The following is a 21466-nucleotide window of genomic DNA, read 5'->3' as shown; positions in this document are numbered from 1 at the left end:
CAGGGATCAATCTCAACTTTGAACATGACCCATATTGAAAACTTCCCACCAAGGAAAACATATCAAACTTCATTAAATTCTATTCAGTTAAGCCATGAAGATGTGGGGTATAATGGAGTGAATGTTTATATTCCCCCATAATGTATATGTTGAAGCCCTAAACTCCAGTATGATAGTATTTGATATGGGGCCTTTGGGAAGTGATTAGGGTTAGAAGAGGTTAGGAGTGGGGCTCATGATGGCATTGTTGTTGTTTAGTCGCTAAGTCACGTCTGACTCTTTTGTGACTCCGTGGACTGGAGCCCACCAGGCATCTCTGTCAATGGGATTCTCCAGGCAAAAATACTGGAGTGGGTTGCATTTCCTTCTCCAGGGAATCTCCTCAAGCCAAGGATCAAACCTGCGTCCCCTGTGTCTCTTACATTGGCAAGTGGATTCTTTACCATTGAGCTACCAGGGAAGCCCTCATGATGGCGTTAGTGGCCTCATAAAGAGACACCAGGGAATTTGCTGTCTCTCCCTCGGCCATGTCATAACATAGAGAAGGTTACCTCCCAGGAAGTGTTCTCACCAGAAACCAACCCTTGCAGGCACCCTAATCTCAGTCTTCCAGCTTCCAGAACGAACTGCAAGAAAATACATTTCCTTTGTTTAAACCATTATGTGTATGGTTTTGTTATGGCAGCCTGAGATGACTAACATAGGGGGATTTTTCTGTTTTAACAAGGATTATTTCCCTAATAAATTCATGTAGTCTAAATCATTTTTTAAATAGCTTTTCAGTTGGACTTTGATCCCAATGTCTCCTCTCTCAAATTCACATGTACAGTTATGCCAGATTAATCTTCCAAAAGCAAATCTCTAATTGTATCCATCATAAATGTTTCTCTTCAACCACCATATAAAATCCACTCTTATCTTTTCTTCCTTTCTTGATCTGTCCTCAACACACATTTCAGTCTTATCTCTGACTACCAGCTTGCATACCTCATGCTAAAAGCCTTATACCTTATATTCCTATTTATCACTATCCAAATATACCTTTTGTTTTCCTGTCTCCCACAACATATATCAAAAGCAGGTAAGAGGCATGAAACAAACACCAAAGTAATTAATTAAAGAACTGCATTTGAGTTCTCTTCCCTCTACACTCCCCTCCCCACTTCGCCCCCTTATCCTCAGCCACCTTCCCATAAATCACCAGGAGATAATGAAAGCTGTGGTAGGGAGAAAGGATTATATTTCCTCTTCCATAAGGCCTGACATTTTAGCACAGTAGTTAAGTTTGTGTGCTCTGGAGTTACCATTTCTGATTTCAAATTCCATTTCAGCAATTTGTGTCCTGTGTAACCATAATTTCCTTTAACTTCTCTACTCCAATTTCTTCATCTGTTAATATAGGAATAAAAATACTCAAAGGCAAAGTTAAGCTACAGTTAAGGCAAATTTAAGTCATTCCCACCAGGTTGTAGATTCTTAATACCAGATCATTGTGCCTGTGGCATCAGGACTCAAATTACTGGCACCCCTTGATGAGCACAGCTGAAAATAGTGGCAAGAGGAAGGACTTTGGAGCTATGTAGATCTAGATTCAAATGCCTGCTTTTATAAGATGGTAGTGCGACTTACTTAACCAGCCTCCTTGAACTTTATTTTTTTGATATTGAAATTAGTAAAACAACAGCAGCCCAAAAGGACTGATGTGAGGATAAAAAGTGAGATAACCCATGTAAACAGCCTTGCACATTTAAACAAGAGCTCCCTTCTCTCCCCTCCCTATCCATTACAGAAAGCAAGAGCAAAATTAATCCTGCTAATACCTTAAGCTTTACTTTTTATCCCTAGCAGTCTGATTATTCAATGTTTCTCCATGTTCTTTGTTTTCTAAGCTTTTCTTTCCTAACATACTATTTTATTAGGTTTGTGCTTTTAAGAAGCAATACAAATTAGCTAAAATGCCTTTCTGTTTTCTTTCCAGTGAACTAATTCTCACTGCAATCTAAAAAATAAACAGCACTGTATTTCTTGCAATTTATGATCTGTGATCATGTTTACAAATTGATATGCCAGCAAATACCAAACTCATTTTCTTCTCCTGGCAACATTTAGCTGAATTCAAAAATTACACTTATTTGAAAATCAACTTTAAAACTAGAATTAAAATTATATTTTATACCAATATGGACCAGCAGTATGATCTATTTTTGTTTCCTTGTCTATGGACCTAAAAACTAGTAATAGGCATACAGTTCTTATTTCTCCATATAGTAATTTATTCTCACTATCCATTAGGTCCTTTGTTGTATTCGCCTGCAGTAAGGAAACTAAAAGAAGAGGATATTTCATGCTCATAGTCATTTTGCTTCAATATGAAAAACATGTCTATAAATTTATTCATGACTATTAGGCACTGTGGGATTCTAGTAAGAGGGGGTACATCACCATATTATAGTGATAAACTAAAAACGCCTATATACATTATTTTTCTAGAGAAATTCAAATTAGTAACTTCCACATAGAAACATCATATAAGGTATCTACATGGTAAACTGCCAGTAATTAGGGTTTTTCAATAGCTAGTTTATTGATGTTTCATATATAAGCCCTTGGGTATTTATAAAAAACATTCTATTGCATTTTATTTTCATTTTAATAACATATAAGCACTTGAGTTTCCACTTTTAAACATTCATTCAAAATTCAACTACCATCTACAAATTAAGTTGTACTATCACTCTGAAAATGTCTATAAATCAAAAGCCTCTGCAATCACATTATGTTCTATATATTCAATCAATGAATACTTGCAGGTATATTAAGTGCAGACACTGTCAGGCCCTGGAGATACAAGGATAAACAAAACAGACACAGACACTCTTCTCGGGGATACAAAGAAAACCTCGGTGCAACAATCAAGATGTGTGAAATGGGAAGTAGATTTACTTATAAAGTTTTTGTAACCATCATAAATATAGTCCGTGGCCATGTGTTACGAGAGACGCAAAGGGGAAAAGAATTGCAGATTTATTGAAAGTCACAGTGGATTTTTTTAACCTTCCTTTCTTCTCTTCATTTTAAGATTTTAAGATTTAAAAGATTTTAAGATTTAAAAGATTTTATTTTTTAGAGCAGATTTAGGTTCACAGAAAACTTGAGGGGAAGATACAAAGATTTCCCACATAGCCCTTGCCCTACATATGCATGAACCCCCACCCCCATTATCAACACCCTCCACCAAAATGGTACATTTGTTACAACTGATGAACCTAAACTGACACATCACAATCATCCCAAGTCCACAGTTTACATTATGGTTCAGCCTTGCTATTTATCCTATGGGTCTGGACACGTGTATGATGACACATATCCATCATTATGGTACCAAGCAGAGTATTTTCAGTGCCTTAAAAATCCTTTGTATTCCATTTATGTATTCTTACCTCAACCCCTGGCAACTGCTGAACTTTGAACTGTCTCTACAGCTGTCTTTTTCACAGTATCATATAGTTGGACTCATACAGTAATGGAGCCTTTCAGGACGGCTTCTTTCATTCAGTAATATGTATTCAAGATTCTTCCATGTCTTTTCATGGGTTGATAGCTCATATCTTTTTAGTGCTGAATAATATTCAATTGTTATCGGATATACCACAGTTCAATCCTTGTACCTACTGAAGGACATCTTGGCTTCTTTCAACTTTTGACAATTATTATTTGACAGCTGCTATAAATATCCACGTACAGTTTTTCTGTGGGCACAAGTTTACAACTCTTCTGGGTAAATATCAAGGAGAGAAATATCTGGCTCCTATAGTATGTTCAGTTATATAAGAAACTGCCCTCCCCCCCCCACACACACACACAATCTGTTTTCCAAAGTGGATGTACCATTCTTTCTGGATTCTTGATTCTGTTTCATTAATCTATGTTTTCTTTTCCAGCATGAGACAATCTTGATTACTATGGCTTTCTAGTAAGCCTTGAAGATGGGTACTGTCAGTTTTCCAACTTTATTCTCCTTCAATATTGTGTTGGTGATTCTGACTCTTTTGCATCTCCTTAAAAGTTTTCGAATCAATTTGTCAATATCCACAAAAATAACTTACCAAGACTTTGATTGGGGATACACTGAATCTAAAGCACGTAAATACATGGCTGCATTGAATCCACAGCATATAAATGCGTTGTTAGTATTAAATTATGAAGGAAAATTAAAATTTTTATTTTACCTTCATTTATTCCTTCTTCCATGTACTCCCTTTCCTTCAAGCAAATCCAAGTTTCTGACCTACATTATTTCTCTTCTCTTAAAGAACTTCTTTTACCATTTCTTGCAAGGCAGATCTATTGGCAACGAATTCCATCAGCTTTTGTTTGAGAGTCATTATTTCTACTTCACTTTTGAACAATTTTGCAGGGCACAGAATTCTAGGGAGGTGCATTTTCTTTCTCAGAACATTTAAAATACTTCACTCCACTCTCTTCTTGCTTGCATTGTTTCTGAGGGAAGCTAAATGTAATTCTCACCTCTGTTCCTCTACAAGTAATTGTTTTTCCTCTGGCTTCTTTTAGGATTTTTTTTTTTATCCTTGACTTTCAGTAGTTTAAAATTAATATGCCTAGGGATAGTTTTTTTTTGGCATTTACCTGCTCAGTGTCCTCACGGATCTGTGAGCTAGCTTATGACATTAATTTTGGCAAATCCTCAGTCATTATTATTCAAGTATTTCTTCTGCTCCTGTCTCTCTTTTTCTCCTTCTATTTCCGTTACACTTATGTGTGAAGTTGTTCCACACAACTTGCATATTCTTTTGTTTGTTAGTCTTTGTTCTCTTTGCTTTCCAGTTTCCAAGGATCCTATTGATATATCCTCTAGCTCAGATTTTTTTCCCTCAGTTCTGTCCAGTTTACATTTGGCCCATCAAAGGCCCTCTTCGTTTCCATTATGGTGTTTTTCATCCCTTGAGTTTATTTTTGGTTTTTTTGGCTGGATAGGGACTAAAGTTCTATGTTATTCAAACCCTGTTCTCTTTTCTGTATATAATACTGATTTTTTAGTTTCTAGTGAACAATTTTTTAAAAAGCACTATGTATAAAAATCTGAAAGCATGTTGGGGACTTGATTCTGTTCAGCTAAACGGGACATCATTTGTACTGTCGTCACCCTCAAGAGTTGTTCAACGTGATCACCTCCTCCCATTCTCTTTCCCCTCCCTAGATGTCCATTTCCTTCCTTCCAGTTGCCTTAGACTCTAAGGAAAAACAAAACAAAAAAGAAAATACAAGCAAACAGCTTAATAATAGTAAGAGGTTTTCAATTAGTCACTTTTTATTGAGTTTTTTATTCTACTAGGAAATATAAGGAGAAAATGAACAAATCTTTTCCTATTTGAGTCCACTCAGTGCCGTGTTAGAATGAGTTCAACATCAGCTCTCAAGAGCTAATTCTTCTCGCATTTTTCCAACCTTCGATTGAAAATACAAGATGATACCTTAAACTCTGCCACAGTAGATGTATTAGTTTTCCCATTGCTCCTATAACAAATTATCATGAATTTAATGGCTTAATACACAAATTGCTATCTCACAGTTATATTAATTAGAATTCACTGGACTGAATTCCTTTTTGGAAGCACTAAGAGAATTCATTTCCATAGGTTTTCCAGCTTCTTTGAAGCTTCCCACATTTCTTGGCTCATGATCTCCTTTCTCCATCTTTGAAGCCAGCAACATTGCATTTATTTTATCATTCTTTTATAGTCACGTTTCCCTCTGACTTTCCCCTTCAGACTCCCTCTTTCACTTTTAAGGATTCTTCAATTACACTGGGCTCTGAATAATCCAGGATAATGTCCCTATTTTAAAGTCAGCTGATTACCAACAGTAATTTCATGTACAATTTCACTTCTCCTTTGCCATATAAACACATTTATTCTTAGGTTCCAGGAATTAATTTAGGGGAAGGCATTCATCTGCCAACCACAGAAATCTGCAAACGCTACAAATCAGGATTTTCCCCTCTGGAGAGCTTGTTGTTAAACATTTACCTGCACACCACTGCTTCAAGAGGGAACATGAGGCAAACTCCTTATGAAAACAATAGGATTTAACAATTTAGCAATTTGCCAAGATTCTCCTAACAAAGTTGCTTTGTAATTTAATATACTGAAATATACTATATAACAAGAAAGGATAAATTACTTTTTGACCAGTCTAAAACAAATTAAGTTTGTAGAGTATCTTTATTTAGGATGGATCATTATGGAGTCTGAAAATATTATATAGTATTAACTCTTTTCCTAGAAAATCTTTGGTTAGAAACAAACAGAAAAGCTTTGTATAGAATATACAAGCTGCTGCCTTTTAAGATTAAAAAAACAACAGCAGGAAAAAAGACCTGAGATAAATTTTTCCAGTGCTATTTATCATTCAAACAGCATCAAAAAATTCTTTCAATATCAGGCATGGATTAACTCAGTATCATTTTCAACTGGAGAAATGACCTACATAACAAGATTTTAATTCACGGAGTCATAATGCAAATCAGAGAGGGTGGAACATTATTATGGCATGCTATGTGGGCAAGCATTGCTTGAGCAAACCTAGGGAGAAACATAAATCACACTTCTTAGACTTATAGCTCTGGTATAAAAGGGGAGTCACCTTGAAATCAGTGATATTTACAATAAAAAATTACTGGATCAGATTGTCGGTAGTTGGATAAGCTTTTACTGAACAGTTCTTTTCTTTCCTTTAAGCTTTTTATAATATGGCTTTTAAGTTTCCCATTAAATTTCTGATGGAAGGAGAGAAAGAAATGAACTCTAGGCCTTATAATACAAATTATATAATATTTAAGTAATACTTATTTTGCCAGGAGATATATTAAGCCTCTTACATATATTATCTTATTTAATTCTAAAGACAACCCTATCAGACATGTCTAGCAGGTTCAGGGAAATGAACGTGAAGTCACACTATCTGGATTCAAAGCTTGACTCTATACCACTCCCTAGTTAAATACAGCCCTGGGCATATTTTTCTGTCTTGTTCTCTTCACTTGTCTAAAAAAGTTGGTGGGGGAGGGGGTTGAGTAGTAAGTCAGCCTTCAGTTCAGTTCAGTCACTCAGTCGTGTCCGACTCTTTGCGACCCCATGAATCGCAGCACGCCAAGCCTTCCTGTCCATCACCAACTCCCGGAGTTCACTCAGACTCACATCCATCGAGTCAGTGATGCCATCCAGCCATCTCACCCTCTGTCGCCCCCTTCTCCTCCTGCCCCCAATCCCTCCCAGCATCAGTCTTGTCCAATGAGCCAACTCTTCGCATGAGGTGCCCAAAGTACTGGAGTTTCAGCTTTAGCATCATTCCTTCCAAAGAAATCCCAGGGCTGATCTCTTCAGAATGGACTGGTTGGATCTCCTTGCAGTCCAAGGGACCCTCAAGAGTCTTCTCCAACACTACAGTTTAAAAGCATCAATTCTTCGGCACTCAGCCTTCTTCACAGTCCAACTCTCACATACATACATGACCACAGGAAAAACCATAGCCTTACAATGTTACAATTAGTAAATGAAGTAATATATATTGTCCCTGGCTCAATGATGTTATCCACTGGTGTTATCAGTTTCATCTTGATATGAGATGCCTTCTTGTAACCCTTTCTCTTGTCTTTTTTACCTTCTACCTACTCAAGAAAAGTGGAGATTTCCTCCAAAGATGAATTCTATCAATCACCCTAGAGGAAAGGGACAAGCTGCTACAATGAGAAACACTTATGTGTAATAAATATATATATAATTTCTATGTATATTTTTACTTGAAGTTTAAATTTCAAATTTAGAGGTTCTGTTTTGCTCTACAGTAACTGCTATTTGTTCAGATAACAAAGTTCCTGCGTGCCCTATTTGAGCATTTTTGAGAAAGTGGTAACAGAGTAGCATTCCAACATATTCTCTGATACCATTGAAGGAAAGCCTTGGATATATAAAAAATGCTTTCTGTGAATTATTTTAGTTATGCTGAGCATGCATTGCTTTTATAAGTGGAAAGGAGAAAAATGGGAAGAAAAGAAAATGGATATCTTTTGGAAATGGTGAATATGGTATATGGACTTTGGGGAATTTTTTTTTTTAAATGAAAGGAGGACTCATCTAGTTTTATTTGTGCTTGTACCTAACTTTTCCTTCATTCAGATTCATCCTAATTAAAATGTTGTGAAATAAGAAAATAAGCTTGAAATGTCAGGATAGATGTTTTTCAGTATAAAGATGATGCTTTAGTTGGAAATTTTAAAAGACCTATTAAAAACATATCCACTGGGGTTGATGACGTATAGCTCAGAGCCCTTTCACTAAAAGTGTTCAATATTTCTAATTCTGGTTCTCTGCCTCTGTCAAAAATCACTTGTAGCAACTTAAGGTTAGCCAGTCTAGACACCTGATGAATTGGTCCTTTATTCATTCACTTACCAAATATTTCTTGAACACCAACTATATGCCAGGTACCATTCCAGGTGCTGAGGATATTTCAACAAACAAAATGGCCAAATATTCTTGTACTCATAGAGCTTACATTTTAGTAGAGGAAGATATTTAAAAAGTAGTCATAAAGTTTTACTGCGGTAAAGAATCTACCTGCAATTCAGGAGACTCGGGTTTGATCCCTGGGTTGGGAAGAGTCCCTGGAGAAAGAAATGGCAACCCATTCTAGTATTCTTGCCTGGGAAATCCCATAGACAGAGGAGCCTGGCAGGCTACAGTCCATGTGGTCGCAAAAGTCAGACACGACTTAGCAACAAAACAATCTAGCTTTTACTGAGTAAAACAGGAAAATGTTGGTGAATATTGAACAAAGGAATATATTAAAGATCACTTTGGCTGCTGTTGTTAAGAACAGATTGTAGACAGGGAGACCCAGTTGAGAGGTTATTTATTACTTCATGTTAGATGATGGCTTAAGGCCAAGGTGACAGTGGGGAAATTATGTGCTGAAAATAGTGAGATTCTGGGTATTATTTTGAAGGTATAGTAAACATACTCAAATATAGTAGATACTGAGTGTTGAAGAGTTAATGAAGACTCTGAGGATCTTGGACTGAACTACTAAGGATGGCATTCCTATAAACTGACAATATTGAAAACAGTGGGACTGAGGACTATGGAGGCAGAAATTGAGATGTTTACAAGTTCATATCGGACATCTTAAAGATGCCTCTAAGAATCCACATGGAGAGGTCAAGTGAATAGAGATACACATACACAAACACACATGAAAAGAGACCTGGTCTGAAAAATTACTTTTAACAGCCAAAGGATGGTACTTGAAAACATGAAACTGGATGAAGAGTTCAGATAGTGAAAAAGTCCAGTGTTTTTTTTTCTTTGGTGCACTCCAATATTAAAAGCTCATGGAAACGAAAGTGTATCACCAACAGACTGAGTAGAAAAGCCAAAGTCGTACAGAAAAACAAGCACAGCATGTCGTTCTAGACAGTGAAGGAATATTTCAAGGAGTTGGGTAAACTCTATTAGGTCAAAGTGAGCAATGATAATCGACTTTTAAATTTAGAAACGTGGAAGTCAGTGATGCCCAAAACTGAAGCATTTTTAGTTAAGTGCTAAAGGTAAAACCTGATCAGGGTGGGTTAACAGACTTGAAAAAAGCAAAATTCAGTATAATTTTTGCTTGCTTCTTGTTTCACATACCCTGTTGTTCAGTTGCAAAGTTGTGTGACTCTGACCCCATGGACTGCAGCACACCAGGCTTCCCTGTCCTTCACCATCTCCCAGAGCTTGCTCCAACTCATATCCACCATGATGCCATACAACCATCTCGTCCTCTGTCATCCCCTTCTCCTGTCTTCAATCTTTCCCAGCATCAGGGTCTTTCCCAGTGAGTCAGCTCTTCACATCAGATGGCCAAAGTATTGGAGCTTCAGCTTCAGCATCAGTCCTCCCAGTGAATATTAACGGTTGATTCAAGTACCTCCTGGGAAGCATCTGTCAATTCTGAAAATGGCAATTTTTCAAATATACAAATATGCTACCCAAGGCAACACCTATCCTGAAACACAGTTTTGCCTGGTGACCTCATTAAGATGAGGAAATGACAAAGTAATCTGCTGTATATTTAAATAAGCAGTACAGTAAAAGTATAATTCTAAACAAATTCATTCAAGGGTAAAAAAAATGGCATGTTATTTTTCCTGGCAGCATTCGTATCTGTTGCAGCAACAGTCAACTTCCATTACCACTTCAGTGTCTGTAACAGCAGTAATTGGATGTAGTTTCTTCAAGACATGTCTCATGCCAAATTTTACATTTTTGTGTGGGCAAGTCCAGAAATACTGATCACAAAGAGATTATTAAAGAGTCTTAAAAGACAATTTTCTAGTACTAAAAAATGTAAGGCATTTATTTGGAAATACTTCATAAAATCTTTGTCTTTCAATTATTTAGGAATTTTGACTAAATCCCTGTATCTTTTCATAATTTTAAACCTTGAGGTGATTTGTACCAAAGCATCCAGAGTGGTTCCTGACACGGGTGGGAATGGGGCAATTTTGTGCACCAAGTAACATTTGGCAATGTCTGCAAGCATTTTTAGTTTTACAACGTGGACAGAGAATGTCACTGGCATATATGGCAGAGGACAAGCACACTACTAACCACGCTAATATAAAATAAAAACCCACCCTACTACAACAATCTGACAGCTGACTCAGAAGGTCAACAATGGCAAGGCTGAGAAACTCTGAGGATAAACATTATTGAAAGACAAGGAGCTTGAAGTGGTCAATTCTACATTCAAGACTACCTGGGTTCAAACACAAAAAGATGCATTCAAATGCATTCATGTGTTCTGCTTTCATGGATACAGAGGGTCGACTGCACTGCGCCATTTTATATAAGGAACCTGAGCGTCTGTGAATTTTGGTATCTGCGGGAAACGGGAGAACCAGTGTTCCCGAAACAAATCTCCCAGACACCAAAGGGTAACTGATTCACATTTGACTAATGGAATGAACTTGAATAATTTAATCTTGATTTAATTGGTCTTGGTTTCCTTACTATTTAAAAAAATATTTGTTAAGTATTTGAGATAATTCACATGAACATTTAATTCAGTTCCTGACAAGTAAAATGTACCATTACTTTGTAAACACAAACTATGTATAACATAGACCTATATATTAAAATCTAAAATTGTCTCACTAAATTCCTGAAGCTCCTACAATGTCATGATCTACACACACCACGTGGAAAACTGATATATGACATGGCTAATTCTTGATTAGCCACCACTGAAATGTTCTGCTCATTGGATCAAAATTGCTAGCGTACTTCCTAGCCTTTGAAAACCTGCCAAAACTCAGAAGTTCTCAAGAGCTCTTCTTGGCCACTCACTCGGTGAGTAGTGATGGAGTCAGATCCAACTACAATCCCCAGCCAGACCATGGCAACTGACAACCTATAAAATTTTCAGTAGAGAGAATGAATGACAGAGTAAAAACCAGTATTAACAACAGCACATACTTCAATATCAGCCAGTAACAGAAATTCAGAGGTTTTCATCTCACCAATCCCAAAGAGGCTTGAATAATCTTCCAAATCTACCTTTCATTTATAATTCCAGTTCTTAAATATGCCCCAGCACTAACAACGGCCTGTACACAAAATGAAAGTGTCTTATTAGAGCTGCTTGAAGTCTTATTTTCAAGTTACATGAATACACAGAAACTCAAGAAATTCCTTAAATTTCAATAGTTTATTTCCCATCTCCTAAGTTATGAAGTTCAGAGTAGAGTTTCAGCATTAAATAATGACACATATCAAGTTTCAGACTATTTATTCATCAGTGTAAACCCCACCACAATACACCAAAGTGATTTCGTGCATTTAGAGGGGAAATATTTCCTGGTTAAGTGGAAAATTGTGCGGATGGCTTCTGGAAGACCTTCATTCAAATCAGCTTTACAGTGAAATATTTCATTTAGAAGTCTGGACCTTCTTTCTTCAGTTTGCTGTAATCTACATTCACAGAGTAGAACTTGGAAAAGAAAAAAGATATTTTAGATAATCATATACACAAAGATGATATAGAAGTTTAAGATCATTTTTATTCAGCTTTATATAGTAACAATTATAGACATGAATTATTAAAAATATTTAACAATATAAAAGTCATTCAAACAAAGACGTTAAAATTCCAGTCCTTAATAATGGTTTTCGTAAGGTAAAAATATTCAGTCTTCGGTAAAAATATTCAGTCTTCCTCAGAAAAGCAGAGTCAGTATGATCTGTTGGAACTTATAAAAAATTCTTCTTTTCAAGGTGAATAATTATGAATTCTTCTGACATATACTTCCAATTGTTACATTTTTCCTTTCATTTCCATTAGGTACAGGAGTGAATCTCCAACAGAATGAGTATCAATTATTATCCTTATTTGGTCAGCAAAGTGCTATAATTTAGATGGGAAAGGTTTAAAGCAATAAAGATCAGCTAATAATATAAAGTCATGCTTTGTTGCATGTTTGTTTCTGTTAGTTTTTAGATACAAACTGGCCTGCTTTGATGGCTTTTCTTTCCATTTTTCTCTCTCTTTCACTTAGGGGTTTCCTTAATTTCCTAACCCAGAATGCATCAAAATCAAATTTATACTTTACCACCTTTGGCACAAAAGCTTTTAAATATATTTAAATGTATTTTGGAAATTTTTAAATTTTCAAAAATGTGCCTATATTCAACTTAATTTGAAATATATTTTACTATCATTTCTTTAAAAACTGCCTCTAACTCCCAATAATTAAAAAAAAAATGATTTATACTTGTAACTGCTCTAACAATCCTACTAAGGAAACAGGATTCGTAATAAGCCCAGACAAGGCTATAATCTTATGCCAAAGAATACTGAAGAGGCTATGCTATAATTACTTGAAAACTGTATTATTTAACTCCAAAAGTATCCGAAGTGCAGAATTCATCATCATTTTCTTCAGTTTTTAAACAAGAAGCTCATAGATCTGTGTCCATTGTTTCTTCAAACCCTTTTATTTCTTGAAACATACCCTAACTTCTTGATCTCTAATTGAAAAATTCTTAATTTGACTTTTAAAAAAATTCCCAGGTTGTGAAGCTTATCCTTGAGATACATATGTAGACGTTTATACACTTTATAAACATTAAGGTATGAATCAGTCATAAAGTAGTATTTTTCCTTCTGACAGTATTCTCCTATGAAGTAACTGAAATAAGACAGAGACTTGAAAGAAACCAACTGTTCATCTGTAACACACTAACAAAATGTTAAACAGAGTATTTATAAAAGGAACTGCAGGTTGTATTTTAAGAAATATTTATGGGCTGTTTTAAAAGATCCCAGGCACTATCGGCAGAATCATTTATCTTAATGATCACAACCTTACTCATTCTTTAGAAAAGAAGCCACTGGGATCAAGTTATCAAGTTGTCAGAAGCAGGATCAAGCTCCTACACCCAAGCAGAGTGGAAAGTTCACAGTATTTTTGCTAATTTTCTCAAAACTAAGCAGACTTCTGATATGTTTGCTTTATTCAGCTCCATGTACCAGTATCAGAGTTCTCTGTCAAAGTAATTTTCAAATCTGCTTTATTTTTCAGCTTCCATGTCCCCAATCCTTTTCTCAATTTAATGGTAGCTACCTCGGCAGTTTCTGAAACAACAGCTGGGAAGGCACAGCATATTCTGATCTTGGCTTCAGGGTATTTTATCCAGTTGAGAAATGCTGCTAGACCTTCAATGCTTAAATGCTATCTCAGCCTACTCTCTTGTATTAGTTAGCTTTTGCTAGAATGTGAAATAGCAAAAAATAACCACCAAATCATAGCGGCTTTCAAGAAAGGTTTATTTTTCATTCACATTATCTGCCTTTCTAAGCTCACTGCTCTGTTCTTTTCATTTTAATCTGGGCTGAATGAGAAGCCCTAACTGTCAATTTGGTCTCAGGAGGGAAATGGAAAAGAACAATGGACGAACCGCACGCTTGATTATAAGTGGCAGATACCACTTTCTTTGATTTGCCAGAGCAAGTCACATAACCAAACCTGGTGTTAAAAGGGCCAAAAAAAAAATTCTCTTAGGTGAGAGGAAGTGAATGACAGAGAAAGAATAACCTAGCCTACCTCAGCGTTTGGGTTTAAGAGCAGTAGTAGACATCATCCATGCCAAGCTCCCAAGTTTTTGGACTTGGCTCCCTTCTATTTCTGCTTGCAAATGTCCGAATCCTTCTAAACTCATCTCTTGGCAAGTAGAGCCAGCAATAGTCTACTAACATCCTGTTTTCCAAAATCTTTTATAATGAACTCTTTAGGCACAAGGTCTGCTTTCCAAGTTATAGCAGGTGACACTTCAGATATTTTGCCATTATATGATTCCTTTTTCCAGGCTAATACCAGTATGTTAGCTATTTACAGCCCAATCTATGCCACACACATTAGATTTCTGCTGAGGCAACGTTCCATTTCCAGCTCACATGGCCTTATCCTGGCATGTGTTACCATATTCTTGTTGCTGCTGTTCAGTCACTAAGTCGTGTCTGATTCTTTGTGACCCCATGAACATTGTATTTTAAAACACTGGTAATCAGTTTCATTATCATAATCACCTGGGGAGTTTTCTGAACTACATACCAGAGATTCCAATACGCTCTTGGGGTGAGGGGACCAAGGCCTGGGGTTTTTTGGTTGCTGCTATTTCCTTTTTCAAAGTTTATTGGATGTGGAATCATTTTCTCCAGAATGGACTTAAATTTACAGAAGAGAAAAAAACAGGATGCTTGTGTGTCATTTTTTGAGGCAAAATGTGACACAAATTAAGATGGCTCACTTCAGGTTCACCAGTACATTTTTGTTTCTTGTAGAGAAATCTGTTGAAGATTTGGAAGCCCAATTATAATCAGAAGGTTGAACATAAGGCTTGGAGTCTGCAAAAGGTGGTAATTATTTTAAAAGCTGCTGTCATCAGTAATGACAGCATATTTCTGTAATAAGGAATATATCTGCCAAAAGGTCCTAAACACTCCTTGCTCTGGATACTTCTCCCTAACAGTGCTCAAAGAAACTGCTAGTTTTTGATGAAAGAGCCTGGCATAGTGGAAAATTCACAGCAAGTTATATACTTTAAGTGGGTAAACTGTATGGTATATAAAGGGCTTCCCAGGTGGCCCTAGTGGTAAAGAACCCACCTGCCAATGCAGGAGACATAAGAGATGAGGGTTTGATCCCTGGATTGAGAAGATCCCTGGAGGAGGACATGGCAACTCACTCCAGTATTCTTGCCTGGAGAACCCCATGGACAGAATAGACTTGTGGGCTACAGTCCATCAGTTAAGTCACTCAGTCGTGTCCAACTCTTTGAGACCCCATGAACTGCAGTACGCCAGGCTTCCCTGTCCATCATCAACTCCTGGAGCTTGCACAAACTCATGTCCATTGAATTGGTGATGCCATCCAACCATCTCATCCTCTGTCTCACCCTTTGACTCTCTGACAGTCCATAGGGTCACAAAGAGTTGGACTCAACTGAAGTGACTTAGTACACGAATCATATCCTAATAAAACTTTGACATGCCATGGGTTTTTTCTTTGTATATGCAAAAATTTACATTCTTTATGACACTGCAAGGATTTTTTCTTTGTATATGCAAAAATTTTACATGGAAGCATAGCATCTGAGGAATAAATGGTCTTAGATTTTCAACAAGGATAGACCTTATGGGCATCATGCTAAGTGAGGTAACTGAGACAGAGAAAGACAAATATACTGTATGATCATCACTTAAATAGAATCTAAAGAGTCTGAATTTGTAAAAAGAGAAAGTAGACTGGTGACTACCAGGGGATGGAAGATGGGGAAATTGGGAAGATTTTATTAAAGGCAGAAACTTGCGACTAGTACCTCAACAAGTTCTGGAGGCTTAATGCACAATATAGTGATGATCATCAACAGTATCACAAATTTCAGAGTTGCTAAGAGACTAGCTCTTAATTATTCTCAACACAAAAATGTGATAATTATGTGACATGATAAAGGTGTTAGCTAACACTACTGTAGTAATCATAGTGTAATACATAAATGCACCCAACCAACAAGCTGTACACCTCCAACTTACACAATATTACACGTCAATTATGTATCAATTACGTAAATGGAGGCAAATAGCCTCAGTCCATGAAATCATTCTTTGGAGTAGTTTCACAAACTAGTTTTGCAGAAAGATGTCAAAAAGGTGTACCCAGAAAGTTTATGGTAAAATATAAGTTTCAACTGATTTTCACATCTTTCTACTAATTCTCACCTGAAATATGTCAACCATACCAAAAAGAAAAAACCACCAACCAAACCAGCCACTAGATTCGTTACTCAAAGTGTGGCCCATGGACCAAGACCATCAATATCATCTGAAACTTTATCAGAAATGCAAATGTTCAGTTTCCACAACAGATCAAGTGAATCAGAACCGCTGGGGGTGGAGTTGAAGAATCTATTTTTAACAACCTCTCCAGAGATGCCAATGTATGCCGAGGTCTGAGAATCACTGCACTACACTAAACAAGACTGGAGAAAATGTTAACCATACTATCTCTTTCTTTCCTTAGTCAAATTAGCAGAATTGAGACATTATCTTCATTTCCTACACAGACTCTAAAGCTTGTGAATAAAGTTCTTAAAAAGATATTTATTAGAAAAATATACCATTTTAATTTCACAGAACAATCTAGCAATTTCTCAAAGTTCATTTATAATAGAGTTTTACTTGCATCTCCTATTTCAAAAAAAGACCTAGTCCATGACAAAATTTATTAAAATACACTTTCCAGCAATTCTGAAACAATTTTTAGCTTACCTTGTACTGATCATTAGGACCTAGTTTGTTCCAGGGTTCTGGGTTATTCTTTCTGTCCCAACTAGAAGAAATATATAAAACATTATAATTATTAAAGTTACAAAATACTATTTAAAATAGTTTTATATTCAAGAAGCTATCATTTTGAATAGATCAAATTCCATTTCCTATCAGATGAAGTAGTGTTATTTTCATTATAGAGTTGAAATAGAGAAAAGACCCCTAATAAGCAAACCCATGGAACAAGTTAGAAAAAGGTACAACACAGAGAGCCCCTTGGGGCAGTTATCCCTGTTCCTAACCCTGTCACAGAAAACTTTATTTTAAAAAAAAGCATTCCCTACTGTAGAAAAACAGCCCCCAAAAAACACTCAAACATACTAGCAACCCTGACTAAGTGTTTTATAAAGTTACTATTATCTCAATCCTCACAACATTACAAAACGGGTACTGGCAGTTCTATTCCACCAACGAGAAAATGCAAGTCAGAGAAATCTAGAAATAATTTCATGAACCAGAAAAAAAAAAAAAAACAACAACAGTAGAACTGGGATCTAAACTGGGATCTGAATCTACGACAGCCAATTTCAGCTTCTTTCTACTACTTGACGCTGCCTCTCTAGAAAGATTGAGGCTCCTAAATCAGTTTGGTAAACCATCAAAGTTCTAAAAATTTTTAAACACTTACCTGACATCGGGATTGAACAATGCCAGGCGCGTGACATACAGTGCTGCTCCAGTCCCTCCTGCTCCAATAAATATGAAGAGGGGGATCAACTGGAAGCCAAAACAAAATACATGAGAATTAACAGTCATCTTCAAATACCTACATACTGATAAAAGTAAACAAAAAAAGACTACAGTAGTTTCTTCACTGATTCCCAAATCTCTAACCATCTTTTTATTTTTTAAAAAAATTCTAACAGCTTTATTGGGATTTACATGCCGTAAAATTCATTAACTTCAACAACCAACGATTTCCAGGAAATGTATAAAGTTGTGCAACCGTCCCACAATACAGTTTTAGAACATCCCCATCACCCCAAGAATCTCTCTCAGGGCCACTGCTGCCACTCACACCCCCATCTTCAGCCCCAGGCAACCACTAATCTGCGTTCTAACTCTAGATTAACCTTCTCTTCAAACCACCTTTTTTATCTGGTCTTGAAGTTTGAAAAAAAAGACTTCATTTTTAAGGAAGATTACTTTTAACTATGTTCAACAGTTTAAAAAAAAAAAGGAATTTCTAAAGGATGTGAAGATAATTCTGATTTAACGTGGAAAACGTTATACTGCAATTTTAAATTTTCTAAGAAACTATATCATCTTTTTTACCTAATAGTCATACACCACTCTCATTAAATTCCAGCTTCTCGCATGCTTGAAACACAAGCTCTTGGCAAATTATTTAAGCTTGCTTCTATACAGACGTTATGAAAAACAAAAATTCTGTTAAATAAAGTCTGAATGAGCATATAGAAGCACACCTACTATAAATACCGCTATTGCACATAATTTCTGGAAACGAACTGCTAGCACACTTAATGCAGTTAGGCAATCAGATTTAAAAATACAAATTAAAAGATTGAGTAATTGAGTTTTAGGACCACCGGACGTTGACGTGCAAGGGGAAAATACGTGAAATATTTCTTTTATATTTCTATATATATTTCTCAACGCAATTAAACTCCGCACTCCTAAAATATCATAAAATATCAAGACGTCAAGAGAAACTGAGGATTCTAAACTCAGAGACCTTCACATTTTCCTGAAGGCCTGGTGGTGCAATGAAGTGAAAACAAGGCTTTTAACAGCACAACAAACAGTGTAACTGACCTTTCCTGCTGTCTAACCCACACAGCGCCCAACTATCCGTCCTGGTACCACCGACCTGCAAAAGGACGCGCGCCCACCTCACTGTTCCAACATTTTCTTTTCCCCGAGAGTATCCCTCACCTCCCCCGTGCGAGGCCAAACCCCCACAATGCAAGGCGTGCAAGGTCAGAACTCAAGGTCCTGGGGCAACTAGAAGAACAGGACAGAGTGAGGCAAGGTCCAGCCCCGAGAAACCGTAAGGGGCTGAAGGAGGAAGCTCCTAGGGGACTGACGCAGCCGCCTACCCCCACAGGATAGACAAGGGAACACTGGAAGAGGGTTTAAGAACTCACGCTAGGATGCCTCTTGGCCTGACCGATGATCTGGCGGAGCATGGTTGCAACAGAGGCCTCGAGTCCAAACCGAGAGAAAAGCTAAGCCGCAAGACCGGAGGTTAAGCACTCACCGCACCTGGGAGGAGCGGACGTCCAAAGTCACTCAGGACCTCCTACCTGAAGGACCCCTGGCTCAGAGGGCGGCCTGCGGCAGGAGGGCCCGGATGCAGCTGTCCTGGATAATGCCTGTTTGGCTCAGACCCTCTCGCGTCTGCTCTAACCTGGCTAAATCAACAGCGTTCGACTGCAAAGCAAAACAGTCTCATTACTATGCCTTGCATACTTTCAATGGGTAATTTTTTTTGCGTCAAAACTAGAACCTACGATTGACTACACGGGCACTTTCTCGGGAGGCCTCGTGTTTGAAGAGGGGGCGGGCAGGCGGACGCTAGCGCCTTGAGCTCAGAGAGCCGTGTCCTTTAGCTAGACGTCCACGAGCCTGGTCCGCGCGCCGAGACGCTGGGGGCGCGTGTGCCGGCTGCGCGCCGGCCGCCCTGACAGCCGCTCGGGGAGCTGCGCGGCGCCTCTGGCTGCTGGGCGCCGGCCGGCTGGAGGGCAGGTCGAGTCTCTAGCCGCTGAGGTCAGCGACTGCGGTTTAAAACTACTGCAGCTGCTTCCTGTCCTTGACTGTCATTGAAGAGCAGAAGTTAGAAACTAGTAAATGACTTAAAGATGGCTGTAGTCTTGTTAATATGATCTGGAAACAGTTCCTGGTCGTCGCTTAAGTGTTCAGGGCTTCCGTGGTGGCTCCAATGCGGAAGACAGGTTCGATCCCTGGAACAGGAAGATTCCCTGAAGCAGGAAATGGCAACCCACTCCAGGTATTCTTGCCTAGAGATTCCCACGGACAGAGGAGCCTGGCTACAAAGACCTTTGCGACATTGCCACTCTCTCCTCTGCCTGGGTCTGAAACTGCATTCTAAAAATATGTTTCTATCGGTCTTGTCACTACAAATAATTTTTTCCGGTATCCCAATACTGGAATTCTCATTTACCTGTTTTTTCTTTTTTTTTTTTTTAACCCAGAAGTCTTCCCAGGCATTCAAGAACACTCTGAACCCCAACTTCATATGTAGCTTAAAGCATTAATCAAATGATCACACCAGTAATTGGACCTGGAAAGAAAGTCTCCTCCAAAAAAGTAATGGGAGACCTGAAGGAGAAGACATTAACCAAACGAAATGGAGGTAGATGTATAGACAGAGGTAATAGTTGTGACTGTCAGAAACTAAAGAGACTTTTTAAGAAGGGAGGTCTGGTTTGGTTGGAACTTGAATAGTAGAGGAAGCGGGTGGTGGGAGGATCAGATCTGTTGCACCAGTGGTCATTTACACAGCATGGGTTTTATGCTGAGAGCGTTAGGGAGTTAGGCAAAAGCAAGATGTGACTTTAAGTTATTGCTTTGTCTATGAAAATTGAATTACTGGAGATAAACATGAAAAATGGGGGAATGGTTAAAGGGCCATTGCAATAGTCCATGTTAGAAAATGGTAGCTTCTACTAGTGTAGGAAATGTGATGATGAAGAAGAGATTGCAGAGATATTTAGGAGGTAGCACCAAGACACTGTGATTGGTCAAACATGGGAGTAGGAAGAAGAGGGAATCCAGGATAGTTTCAGAGGTTCCATTCTAACTCTGGATTTTGATGCCAATTATTGAGATTATGAGAATTGGACCATAAAGAAGGCTGAGCTCTGGAGAATTGATGCTTTCAAATTGTGGTGCTGGAGAAGAGGTGGTGATTATTAAAATGACATGAAGCTTATGAAGACTGGTATCTTTTTCATTCATTCAGTAAATCTTTATTAAGTACCTACTCTGAATCTGGCACTGTTTTAACTATGGCAGCTGAAAGAAAAACTTGTTCCTCACTAATGGCGTTTACAGACTGGTTGGGAAGACAAACAGGAGGGAAGAGGGGCAGGGCACAACCTTTAAAAGAATGGTATAGCCTGAAGACATGACATAAATTGATTAGAATCAAATAGGTCCAAGATGGCAGACTAGTGGACTTCCACTAGAATTTGAGCCTCAGTATATGCTGGTTGTAACACATCAGCAAGCTGAAAGACACATCCACCGGCACCAAGATGGTTCAAAGGCTGACAATAAAAGATCAAAAAATGAGCAGCAGCCCAATTCCTGGAATTCTCCACCCTTTCCCTAAAATAGTTGAAGTAATCCTCCTATTCAAGCCCATGAAATTACTCCGCCTGTAGAAGCTAACCACATCACATTTTGCGACTGCTCTTGCCTTCTGAGATGGCCCACGCTCTGTCTATGGAGTGTGTTTCTCTCTAAATAAATCCGCCTCTTACTTATCACTTTGTCACTCATTGAATTCTTTCTGTGATGAAATATCAAGAAC

General features: G+C 37.8%; 1 protein-coding gene across 1 annotated transcript; it reads right to left on the bottom strand.

The window, feature by feature from the left end:
* Positions 1 to 11750: 11750 nt before the first annotated feature.
* Positions 11751 to 19777, bottom strand: NDUFA4 (NDUFA4, mitochondrial complex associated). Its single transcript, XM_010845431.1, has 4 exons — positions 19056 to 19777; positions 17576 to 17664; positions 16888 to 16948; positions 11751 to 12051 (listed from the first exon to the last, which is right to left on the bottom strand). The coding sequence occupies exons 1-4, from the start codon at positions 19095 to 19097 to the stop codon at positions 11995 to 11997; spliced, it is 249 nt and encodes an 82-aa protein (XP_010843733.1). The 5' UTR covers positions 19098 to 19777; the 3' UTR covers positions 11751 to 11994.
* Positions 19778 to 21466: the final 1689 nt, after the last annotated feature.

The sequence above is a fragment of the Bison bison genome, unplaced genomic scaffold, assembly GCF_000754665.1.
Source record: "Bison bison bison isolate TAMUID 2011002044 unplaced genomic scaffold, Bison_UMD1.0 scf7180017864216, whole genome shotgun sequence".
Taxonomy (NCBI): Eukaryota; Metazoa; Chordata; class Mammalia; order Artiodactyla; family Bovidae; genus Bison; species Bison bison.
Note: the sequence above shows the minus strand (reverse complement) of the source record. Positions and strands in the feature narration are given on the sequence as shown.